We start from the raw sequence: 12,230 nt of genomic DNA on the forward strand, positions 1-12,230 counted from the left end.
TTGGATCCTGTGGTCATTTTGACCGTGATATCTAAGGGTTAATACCAGCGATCAGAGCCCAGCTCCGGCCATAGGTGTTACAAACAGGTGTCAGCTGTTGCTTATAGCTGACCCTCACTGTCTGTCACACACTCAGCTTCTGAGTAAGGGTGATTAAAATGATGTGCCTGCACGTTTTGCCATTAGGCACAAACTCTCATGACGTACAGGTACATCATTTTGTGTTAAGGGGTTAAAGACCAAGAAATTTTATTTATTTACAATAGTCTATGGAGAGGGCAGGGGGAGGAAGAGACTGCAGGAAAAGACACACAAGTTGCTGTTATTGTGGTGTCTTCTTGCGCGAGTTAAGCAAAATGTGCTTCCTAACCCTAGATTCGCGGCCATGTGTTTGCGGGATTACCTGCCCCATACAGTACAGGAGCAGTATGTTACTGAGGCACAAGGACTCCTGTAATGTTAGGAGTCCCTCTCCTGGAATGTATGTATAGACAGGTAAATTCGGCGAACACACCGATCAAGTTTGGCAAGTGAAATTTGCTAGTGTGAATTTAGGGTAAGGCCTCTCCTGGTTGTGCCAAGGAAATGCCAATGGTGGCATCTCACCATCCTGAGTGCTTCAGTATGACCCCTACTACTGCCATTGTCTATGTAGATTGCATGTCTGTCTGAAATACCTGAATGTGTGCAACCGCTGCATGTCAGCGATCCCCACCCCCGCCACATTTGGGGTAGCCTTTGGCTGCACAATATTAAAGATTAAACTGAGGCGTTATCTCCAGCATTGGTTACCTCAGGTGAATGAGGCTTCCAAAGCGCACTTTGTTCGTACCCTAACTGTATTTTTATGGATAAAATATTGGAGTTTAGGAGAAAATTTCACCACTTTGAATCAGCTTATTTTGTACTAATGTGTATTATCAAAAAAATTTAGTGACTAGTAAGTTATATGTGCACTGAATTTCGGGATCCCGTCCAAGCTTTGTCCAGCAGTTTTAGAAACGCTTAGGATGCAGCACTAAATAGTCCTGAAGCCAGTGATGTACCTACCATATAGGTAGAACACACAACTGCTATGGGGCTTGTGGGAGGAAGAAGGACTGATACTGAAATCCTTCTGTAACCTCCTGGTGAAGCTCCTCCGTATTTTCGCGTAAAGAGATTTTGTATAACTTTCATTGTTCTTGAGAGTATCTGAATTACTTCCTATGTACTATGTGTCGTCCCCCTGTCCCTCCCCCAATCCAGAGGTGTTTGAGGGCAGAGAACGAAGAGCAGCTGATTTTGATAGTGTGAAGAATCGGGCATTGCACAGAACATTGTGAGGCTCAGGCCCCACTGAACGACCTATAAAAGTGGATTGAACGATCTGTAAATGTGTTGCATTGCTGCCATCTTGTGGCTTCTTTTGTTTTATATAATAGCAATTTTACAAATATTGTATTATGCAACAAAAGGGTCTTTTTAACAGAGCGTTGCGCATTTTGCATTTGTGCCATGGCTTGACCAGCGAATCCACACAAGGAACAGTCCCTTTGTAATTCAAAGCAGGTTAGCCATGGCAATGAATGGACTTAGGACCAGGCAACGTTTTTGTATTTTCCCCCCTCCTTTGTAGTGTTACTAGTATTAGGCCTGACCATTTTCCTCCTTGTACAACATATTGCTTCCATATTGCCTTGTTTTTAATATGTACATTGTTTGTATTTCATGTAGGCAAAAGAAATCCTTACTAAAGAGTCCAATGTGCAGGATGTACGCTGCCCTGTCACCGTATGTGGAGATGTCCATGGCCAATTTCATGACCTCATGGAGCTCTTCAGAATTGGAGGAAAATCCCCAGACACCAACTACCTATTTATGGGAGACTATGTGGATAGAGGCTATTACTCTGTGGAGACAGTAACTCTTCTTGTAGCATTAAAGGTAATAAAACAAATACATTTTTCTATGACGTCATAGCTGAATTGTCAGCCACAGTTGAAGACTGCGTGAACATAACCTTGGGTCTTTATTTGTACTGTGCACTGTGTAAATGGTTACCATTTGTCATAAGAAACTTGATTCAATCATGCAGTTTAACTGGCACATTTAAGGCATTATAAATACACAGCGTCCCTTGGTTTTCCTTTTGGCATGGTAAAGTCATCTGGTGCATTGGTTGCTAAGCTGGAACAAATATACCTGCTGTGTGTTTCTGTATAGATCCTTTATAGGTTTGATCTGCAGCAGTGCCTTGTGATCAATGGATGTGTAATGGTAAGTCATCAATCTCCGAGCCCTAGAAAAACCCCTTTAGGTCACAAGTAGCTCAGTGGTTAGCACTGCAGCTTTGCAGCACCTGCGAAGGACAACATCTGCAAGGAGTTTGTATGTCAGTTATTCCAGAGCAGTAGTGCCGGAAGCCGCACTAATTGCTCGCTGTATGATTTGTAGCGGTGAGTATAGGCACCGGAAGCGCTGTCCCATTGAAGTCTATGGGAAAGCACTGCAGTACCTCAACCCGCTACTACACTTTGTAAACACTAATGAGAGTTGTGCTCTAAGGATAGGCCATCAATAAAAGAAAGGAGCCTTTTAAGTTGGTTCCTTGAAAGTGGAAGTACCAGTGTTCCCCATATTTTAAAAAAAAGTAATAATAATAATTTTACATCAGTTGTAATGTTGAAAATCACTTTTAACATTCTTTTGCTGTAAAAATTAAGATTTTCATGTTGAAGTATATGTATAGGCATTAGATTTAGTTTTTTTGTTTTTTTTTCTCCTAACTAGGTCCGTTACCCAGAACGCATCACAATATTGAGAGGGAACCATGAATCTCGACAGATCACTCAAGTCTATGGTTTTTATGATGAGTGTCTACGGAAGTATGGGAATGCAAATGTATGGAAGTATTTCACAGATCTCTTTGACTACTTACCATTAACAGCTTTAGTTGATGGCCAGGTATGTATCATGTTTCTTGCTAAGAAAGAGAATATTTGTCACATTCCCTTTGAAAGAAGAACATGCCTGAAAAAGGGCTTGTCACACAGTGCAAAATGCAAGTCTACACCTCATTTAATTTCCGCTGTACCCTTGAATAGTTGTGTGTGTTTGTTTCTTAAATCTGTCCATCACGTGGGGTAGTCTCAGAAGAAATAAGGAATCTGTGGATATCTCCGCACCCAGTCCCCATCCATCAAAAAACATCTGACTTTAATTTTCTTTTGTAAAGAATGTGGTGTTCCAATAATTTCAGTATCATTGTGGGTTAGCATATCATGAAATCTGGCATCCATGGGTAATTTGCCATCACATGTAGACTTTATTAATAAATAATAGTAAATAAATGAGGTTATTTAAACCACATGGTGAATGGTGCAAAATTTAACCGGTTAAGGACCAGGCCCAGAAGTACATTAAGGACCGGGCCTCTTTTTTCAAAACTGACATGTGTCACTTTAAATGGCAATAACTTTGAGACGCTTTAACTTACACAAGTGATTTTGAAATTGTTTTTTCGTAACACATTATACTTCACGTTAGTGGTAAACACTAATCAATATTTTTGTATTTATTTATAAAAAAACTAGCAAATTTGATGGAAATTTGGAAAAAATTGCAATTTTCAAAATGTGAAATTCTCTGCTTTTCAGGCAGATAGTCATACCATCCAAATACATGAATAAATATTATCTCCCATATCTCTGCTTTATATCGGCATCATCTTTTGATCGTCTTTTAATTCATTTTGGACGTTACAAGGCTTACAAGTGTAACAGCGATTTTCCAGATTTACAAGAAAATTCCTCAAACTAATTTTTTAGGGAACACTTCAGTTCTGAAAGGAATTATAAAGGCCTATATAATAGAAACCCCCATAAATCACCCCATTTTCAAAACTACACCCCTCAAATTATTCAAAACAGCATTTGGGATGTTTGTTAACCCTTTAAGCATTTCATAAGAATAAAAATAATATGGAGGTCAAATTTAGACATTTCATTTTTTTTCACTAATACATTCATTTAGACCTAAAATTAACACATTCACAAAGGGTTAAAGGAGAAAATGCATCTCACATTTTGTTATACAATTTCTCCCGTGCACAGAAATACCCCACATGTGGGTGTAAACTGATTTTTGGGCACACGGCAGTGCACGAAAGGGAAGGAGTGACACTGGGTGTTTGAACAGCATATTTTGCTGGAATAATTTTCAGGCACCATGTCACATTTGCAGAGCCCTTAGCGTACCAAAACAATGGAAACCCCCCAAAAGTGACCCCATTTTAGAATCTACACCCCTCACAGAATTCATCAAGGGGTATAGTCAGCATTTTGACCCTACAGTTGTTCCACAGATTTTACTAACATTGGAATGTGTAAAAGAAAAATTACTAAAATGTCACTTTATCCCCAAAGTTTTCATTTTCACAAGGGGTTAAAGGAGTAAAAGCCCCCCAAAGTTTGTTAAACAATTTATCCTGAACACGGCAATACCCCATATGTGGCCATATTCTGCTGTATGGGAACATGGCGGGGCTCAGAATGGAAGGAGCGCTATTTGGCTTTTGGATGGCAGATTTTGCTGGAATAATTTTAGGTGCCATGTCTGATTTGCAGAGCCCCTAGAGAACCAATACAGTGGAAACCCCCTAAAAGTGACCCCATTTTGGAAACTACACCCCCCACAAAACATATCAAAGGGTAGAGTGAGCATTTTGACCCTACAGCTGTTTCACAGATTTTATTAACATTGGGACATGAAAATGAAAATTTACTTTTTTTCCAACAAACTGTCAATTTAGCCCCAAATTTTTCATTTTCACAAGAGGATAAAGGAAAAAAAGCTCCCTAAAGTTCGTTACACAATTTCTCCTGAACACAGAAATGCCCCATATGTGGTCATAATCTACTGTATGGGAACATGGTGGGGCTCAGAATGGAAAGAGCGCTATTTGGCTTTTGAAGGGCAGATTTTGCTGGAATATTTTTCAGGTGCCATGTCGAATTTGCAGAGCCCCTAGTGTACCAATAAAGTGGAAACCCCCTAAAAGTGACCCCATTTTGGAAACTACACCCCTCATAGAATTTATCTAGGGGTTTGGTGAGCATTTTGGCCTCACAGCTGATTCACAGATTTTATTAACAATGGGACGTAAAAATGAAAAATTACTTTTTTTTTCCAATTAATCGTCCATTTAGCGCCATATTTTTAATTTTGCAAGTAGCTGAAGAATTAAAAGCCCCCCAGAGTTTGTTACACAATTTCTTCTTAACACGGCAATACCCCATATGTGGCCATAATCTGCTGTATGGGTATACGGTGGGGCTCAGAATGGAAAGAGCGCTATTTGGCTTTTAGAAAGCAGAAGTGGCTGGAATAGTTCTCAGGTGTCATGTCGCATTAGCTGAGCCCCTAAAGTATCAATACAATGGAAACCCCCCATTGTGACCCCATTTTAGAAACTACACAGGTGACAGTAAACTGGAATTCACCAAGAAGTGACCCCATTTTGTAGGGACAATTTTAGGGCCTCTGCAAATGTGACGTGGTGTCCAAAAACAAAGAATCTAAATCTGCACTCCAAAAGCACATATCGCTCCTTCACATCTGCGCCCTGCTGTGTACCCAAATAGCGGTGTATGCCCACATGTATGACACTGGTGTACCCCGGATAACGGACTTAATGCCATATGTGGGTATAAATGGCTGTTTGGGCACAGCCGGGCACAGAAGGGAAGGAGCGCTATTTTGGTTTTTGGAGCACAGTTTGGTTTTAGGACACCATGCCACTTTTGCAAAGCCCCTGAATTGCCAATAAAGTGGAATCCGCAGACATGTCACCCCATTTTGGACACTAGCCCACTGATGGGATTTATGAAGTGTTGTAACGAGCGTTTTTAACCCTTGAGTGTTGCATTTATTTAGTTTCCAGAAATGAAATCACAGCTGATAATGAGAAGTTAAAAATGAAAAATTTCCAGAGATTCGCCATTTTAGTGCCCGATATGTTGTGCCCAACTTATGTCAGCAGAGACACTCCAAAAACTGGTAAGCGGGTATCCCGGGCACAACAGCTTTTAGAGCGTTCATCTCTGATACAAGGCGGGCACAACATATTACGCACTGAAATGACGTATTCCTGGAAAAATTGTCATTTTCACCTCTCACAATCAGCTTCGTATTCATTTATGGATAATAAGTTATAGCAACACTTGGGGGTTAAAAATGCTCTCTGTACCCCTGGAGAAATCCTTCAGGGGTGTAGTTTCCAAAATAAGGTCACATATCAGGGGATTCCACTTTACTGGCGTTTCAGATCTACAAAAGTGTCATGGCATCCAAAAACCAAACCGTCTGTGCTCCAAAAACCCAATAACCCTTCTTCCCTTTTGCGTCCAGCTGTGCCCTAATATCAGTTTATACCCACATATGACATTACGTCCGTTATCCTGGGTACACCAGTGTCATACATGTGTCATAAACTGCAGTTTGGGCACACAGCAGGGCGCAGAAGCGATGGAGCGCGATGCGGCTTTTGGAGTACAGATTTTGATGTTTGGTATCTGGACGCCATGTCATGTTTGTAGAGCCTGTAAGGTACCAGAAAAGTGGATTCCCCAAAGGAGTGACCCCATTTTGAAAACTGCACCCCTCAAAGAATTTCTCAGGGGGTGTAGTGAGTATTAGTATCCCAGACGTGACTGCACAGCGGATGGCGAAGAGGGAATGTATAAGCTGTGCGGAGAACATTGCAGACACCAAATTCCCTACTATGTCCCAGTAGCTCCTATGATTGGGGGAGTCACTCTGGGGGTCACTTTGGGGGTCACTTCTGGTGTTTTTTCGCTCATAAGCTGTAAATCTGGGGTGTCCCCTGATATTCGCTCGCACAGCTTATATATTCCCTATCTGCCGCAGCCAGTTGTGTTCTAATAATTTGGCGATTTTTGGGGGGTTTTGCCTTGACATTGCTAGATGCTATATTTTCTTTATTTTTCTGGTGACGTGGCCATATAAGGGCTTGTTGTTTGCAGGATGAGATGCATTTTGTAATGACACCATCTTTGGGTGCCTACAACTTACTGATTACATTTTATTAACTCTTTCTTGCTGGATTAAAAAAAAAAAAAATCAATCCTGCATTGAGTTTTACATTTTAAATTTTTCGCCATGCAGCGTACAGCATAAGTAACATGTGTCCTTTATTCTGCGGGTCGGTACGGTTACGGCGATACCTCATTTATGTTATTTTTTTATGCGATACTAAGTCTGCAGAACAAAAACACATATGGGGACATAAATCAATGTTTTTTGCATCGCCATCTTCTGAGACGTAACATTTTTATTTTTCGGTTGACAGTGTTGGTTGAGGGCTTATTTTTTGCGGGAAAATGTGCGCTTTTTATTGGCACTGTTGTGGGGTGAATATGACTTTTTGATCACTTTTTATAGCATATTTTGTAGGATGAGATGGCAAAAAATCATTATTTCCGGCGAGTTTTTTCCGTTTTTTTTTCCGACGTTCACCGTGTACATTAAATATTATTTCAGTTTTATTGTACAGGTTGTTACGGACGCGGCGATACCAAATATGCATTGCTTTTTTTAATTTTTAGTGCTTTTTTTTATATAATTCATTTTGTATAGAAAAAAAGGGATTTTTGGACTTTAGAACTTTATTACTTTTTTCATACACTTTATTATTTTTTTTTTAACTTTTTTTTTTACTTTTTCATGTGTCCCTTTAGGACACTTGAATCAGTTGATGCTTTGATGAAAGCATCAACTGATTCTACACAGTAGCAGACAGGACACGAGCAGGACATGAACCTGCTCGTGTCCTGTAAGCTGCAGAGGAAGTGAGCTGCATCGCTCACTTCCTCCACCGCCTGGCAGGATCACCAGGTATGTGGGGGCTCCGGTAGTCTGGGGTCACTGGCCAGACCCCAGACTACCTGTTACTGACATCGGCACCCCTCGATCTCGCCGCGGGGGGTGCCGATCACTTTAAATTATCGGCGGATCCCTTTCGATCGCGCCGTGATGTTTCACGGCGCGATCGAAAGGGTTAACACGTCCAGTCGGACTGAGTTCCGACTGGACGTTATGGAGGAAGGGGTTAGGTGTTAGTAACACCTAACCCCTGTCCCCCCCGCACCCCTCCCCCCGCCAGAAAGGTACCTAAAGGCCGGACGTATTTCGGCAATAGTCCGGTCTTTAGGTACCAGCACATGAGGCCGTAAATTTACGTACGGCGGTCCTCATGTGGTTAAACCATGAAAAGGTTCAGTTCATTCTGCTTTTCATGCCCCATAAATTGCTTTTGGAGTACAGTAGTAACTAGTTGCTGGGTTGGATTTGTGTTGAATAATAAAATGTATCACTAATTTTTTTTCCTTCTCAGATCTTTTGTCTTCATGGAGGTCTTTCTCCATCTATCGATACGCTGGATCATATTCGTGCTTTGGATCGCTTACAAGAAGTTCCACATGAGGTATAAATCTAGGATTCTGCTAGTTCACTCTAGCAGCCAACTTGTCTATCAAAGTTCTGCACCTCTATAGTAGTTAACAATTAAGCAGCCCCCAGTTAGGCGCCTGTAGCATGAGTGTAGGCGAGTTGGTAGTCTTACTCTTCTTGTGAATATATTTATTGCAGTACCTTCAAATATTTAACACCATATGAACCTTGCTAATCTAGTCTGGCAAGGCTCTCTTCTAGTGTGTCACATCTATGTCTGTTTCTCATTGTATTTGTATATTGTATTTTTGTAATCCTCCCTTATGTAATTCCTTGCACATAGTCACAAAGAATAATGGTGGTAGAATAAAAATGTGTTTATTGTATTGTATTGCTGTTTTTTCTTCTTTTCAGATATTAAATTCTATTGTATCATTCCTTTAGGGGCCAATGTGTGACCTTTTGTGGTCTGATCCAGATGATCGTGGTGGTTGGGGCATTTCCCCTCGAGGTGCTGGATATACGTTTGGGCAGGATATTTCTGAAACTTTTAACCATGCCAATGGACTCACTTTGGTGTCACGTGCCCATCAGCTTGTAATGGAGGTATGTGTAAAGGTGTTATGTTTAAAGGTTGTGCAAGTTAAACACGAGGCTAGCTGCAAGGAACCATTGCAAACCAAACTATACTTGCCTGTCCTACCTGTTGCCACTTCAGTGCTGTTCTTTGGTCCTTCATGTATGCATTGCTGCATCTGGGAGTTGTGCATATTTACCTGGCCTTGGCAATATATGACAAGAGGCCGCTGATATCAGTGGTTGACAGCTGAAATGTGAAGGTGTCCATATACATGTACACATCCCTGCCGTCATCTAAATATATCCCAGTGAGTGTGGAGAGGACAGGTACTGATTTTTACCTGTACTTGCCTGCATACTTTAAAACATTTAAAGGGGCTCTATCATTGGCAAAAGTCATTTTTATCTAATCACATGCTTGCATAAGCTCTAGAAATGCTACTTCACACCTACCTTTAGTATGTAAATTGCCTCAGAGGTCTCTGAATAAGTTCGTTTTTATTCACATGCTAATGAGCTTCCAGGCAGCTCAGGAAGTTCCCAGCAGCCTCCTCTCTTCTATTATCTCCTATGTGTGTGAGGCAAACAGGAAGCGAGTCATCAGTAGCAGTCTCCCATAGAAAACAACAGGAGAGGAGTGCACAATGTATCGTGCAACAGTCTAATTAGCATATGAATAAAAACGGACTTATTCAGAAACCACTGAGGCAATCTATATACTAAAGGTAAGTGTGGAATAGGCTTTCTAAAGGCTGTGCAAGGATGTGAATAGTTAAAAATGACTTTTCCCAGTGATAGAGCCCCTTTAATATATTACTTTCAAGTATTGTTATAATTTAGTATTGTGTATGTTATATTGCATTATACACTCATTGGATGAAAAACAACGCACCGTGTGTAAATCTAATGAAGATATATGCAAAGGTTCTATTGGGGAAAACTGTACAATTGAGAGGAAGCTGTAGAACTCTTATGTTACCGCTAGCAAGATGAGATATGGTTGGGCATTTGTGCCTGTAGATTCTGCATACTTCTAGGTTGTCAAAACTGGCATCCTAGCTGGTCCGATGAATGGTTGATAGGCGATAAATCTGGCTGCCGGGCAAACAAAGTGTTCAAATCTGACAGAGGAACTTCTAAGAAAAACTTTGATTTTGCTAAAAATGTTTGGCACAATGGGCTTTTCATTAGACAATTTGCACAGACTGCATTATTTTTCCTTTTACTAAACTAAACCGGATCAGATGGCATATGTATTATTGTTGATGGTGGGATTGGTCTTCTCATCGATTCTACCATTGATCAAACAGTTGTGTGTATGGCCAACTGTAGAGAAGGGGAGCACATGGGAAATATGGCTTTTATTTGATGCTATCTAGCAGCTTTCTGTCCCCGAAACTGATGAGGGGAGATGTCCTGGAACAGAAGCGGCTAAGCTTATTCCAATTCTAAATGAATCCTCATCACGCATTTGCTACATGAATCCATGTCTCTTGCAGAAACATCTGTGACATTCAGAAGACTTTCAAGTTACTCTTCTGAAATAGTTTTCTTTTCTAGTATTAACACAGTCCGTTCTGTTACAGGGATACAACTGGTGTCATGACAGGAATGTGGTTACCATTTTCAGTGCACCTAACTATTGTTATCGTTGTGGAAATCAGGCAGCTATAATGGAACTGGATGACACCCTAAAATACTCCTTGTAAGTAGCTTTATTTAACTTACCTTGCTATTCAACCCCTTCAAGGAAATGTTTCAACATTAAATGCAGATCCTTATAAATATTCATTATTCTAATCTTCTAATTTTCATACTATCTTTTGCACATGATTATCTTCTGGGGGTGACCTGGCCTCTGCTGCTACTCGCATGCTCTGTGACCCGTGCAAAGGTCATTGTGCACTGTGGTGAACTGTGACCCTCATCTATTGTGATCCTGTGTAATTGATATAATGTAGGTGTTACCTATTCAATGTAATCCTGACGATCTATCTGAGAATGACATAACATTTATAAAGTTTTCTCTTAAAAAAAAAAAAAAAGTTGTCTCTATGCCTTGTTGCTGTCACTTTACCTTGCTTATATATATATATATTTTTTTTTCCTTTCAGTCTTCAGTTTGATCCTGCTCCTCGGCGTGGAGAGCCGCATGTTACTCGACGCACTCCTGACTATTTCCTATAAGCAATCTCTACACATTGCCTTCATCCGTGCAATTATACTTGGCATTTAAACAACATACATGTGTCTGTATATAGACATGCAAACCAACAAATAAAACCAAAATAATTTAAACGTTGAGAATCTGCTTTTACATCACCCTGTCCTTACTGTCCCTGAAGTACACTTTATTTCCCCAGTTTATATTCCCAAACAAGCTAAAACACCACCATCACGGACCAAAATGTGCCATACTGTTGATGAAGCATTTAGCACAATTTGAGACTGCGGATAAGAATATAACGCATAGCCAGTCCATTAGTCAGTTTGCCTGCCGTATTTGTATAAGTTATGTATCCTACTGAACTGTTAAAGCAGTTGGTACAGGGGAAGTTGCAAGGCCTTTACCCCCTTTGCACCTACTTTGTAAATTTTAGTTGTAGTGATCAGCTGGCATGACAGATACCATTTGGAGTTATTTTTAGAAAATGCACAAGCTAACCATCCACTGTTTATTTTTTGTTTTTAAAAAGTACAGATATATTGGACAGATTTGACTTGAGTGTTTGCCATAACATTTATGTACGTTTTTCTGTATATTTGTCAAGAAAGTGCTTGCCGCTCCTTTGGTGTATTTGAACAAATAAACTTTCAATTGTAGATCTCCAGCATGTGTTGCGAGTACTTCTTGAAGGCTATGGACATTTTGGTGCATGAACCACCCCCCCCCCCCCCCCCCAAAAAAAAAAAAAAAAACAAACAAAAAAAAAAAAACCCATAAAAAAACCCCACAAAACAATTATACAGTTCCAGGGGTAGGAAAAAAACCACACATCTGTTTTTGCATTGAGCATTTCTTCTTATTCATTCAGCAACCCTTATTTCCAAATCGCATTCTAATTCTCAGCATGTGCACACAGCTTTTTGTGACACCATACAGCTCTGTGCACACAGTCAATGGCATTTCTGAATCTCTTTCCCTTGTCCTGTCTTTGTAAACTGTGGTTTTCCCATCACAGGACTGTATCTCTAGTAAG

The 12,230-nt window shown here is 40.4% G+C and overlaps 1 protein-coding gene across 1 annotated transcript in view; it reads left to right on the forward strand.

Moving 5' to 3' along the window:
- The window catches only part of PPP2CB (protein phosphatase 2 catalytic subunit beta), a 31,254-nt gene extending 19,393 nt beyond the window's left edge, over nt 1-11,861 (forward strand). Inside the window, exons 2-7 of the mRNA XM_075283737.1 lie at nt 1,717-1,926; nt 2,773-2,946; nt 8,396-8,485; nt 8,896-9,057; nt 10,617-10,735; nt 11,145-11,861. Coding sequence (XP_075139838.1) covers nt 1,717-1,926; nt 2,773-2,946; nt 8,396-8,485; nt 8,896-9,057; nt 10,617-10,735; nt 11,145-11,217 — 828 coding nt within the window. The 3' untranslated portion in view covers nt 11,218-11,861. The remainder of the gene's footprint in view (nt 1-1,716; nt 1,927-2,772; nt 2,947-8,395; nt 8,486-8,895; nt 9,058-10,616; nt 10,736-11,144) is intronic.
- Nucleotides 11,862-12,230: the final 369 nt, after the last annotated feature.

Source organism: Leptodactylus fuscus, chromosome 1 (genome assembly GCF_031893055.1).
Source record: "Leptodactylus fuscus isolate aLepFus1 chromosome 1, aLepFus1.hap2, whole genome shotgun sequence".
In the NCBI taxonomy this organism is placed as follows: domain Eukaryota; kingdom Metazoa; phylum Chordata; class Amphibia; order Anura; family Leptodactylidae; genus Leptodactylus; species Leptodactylus fuscus.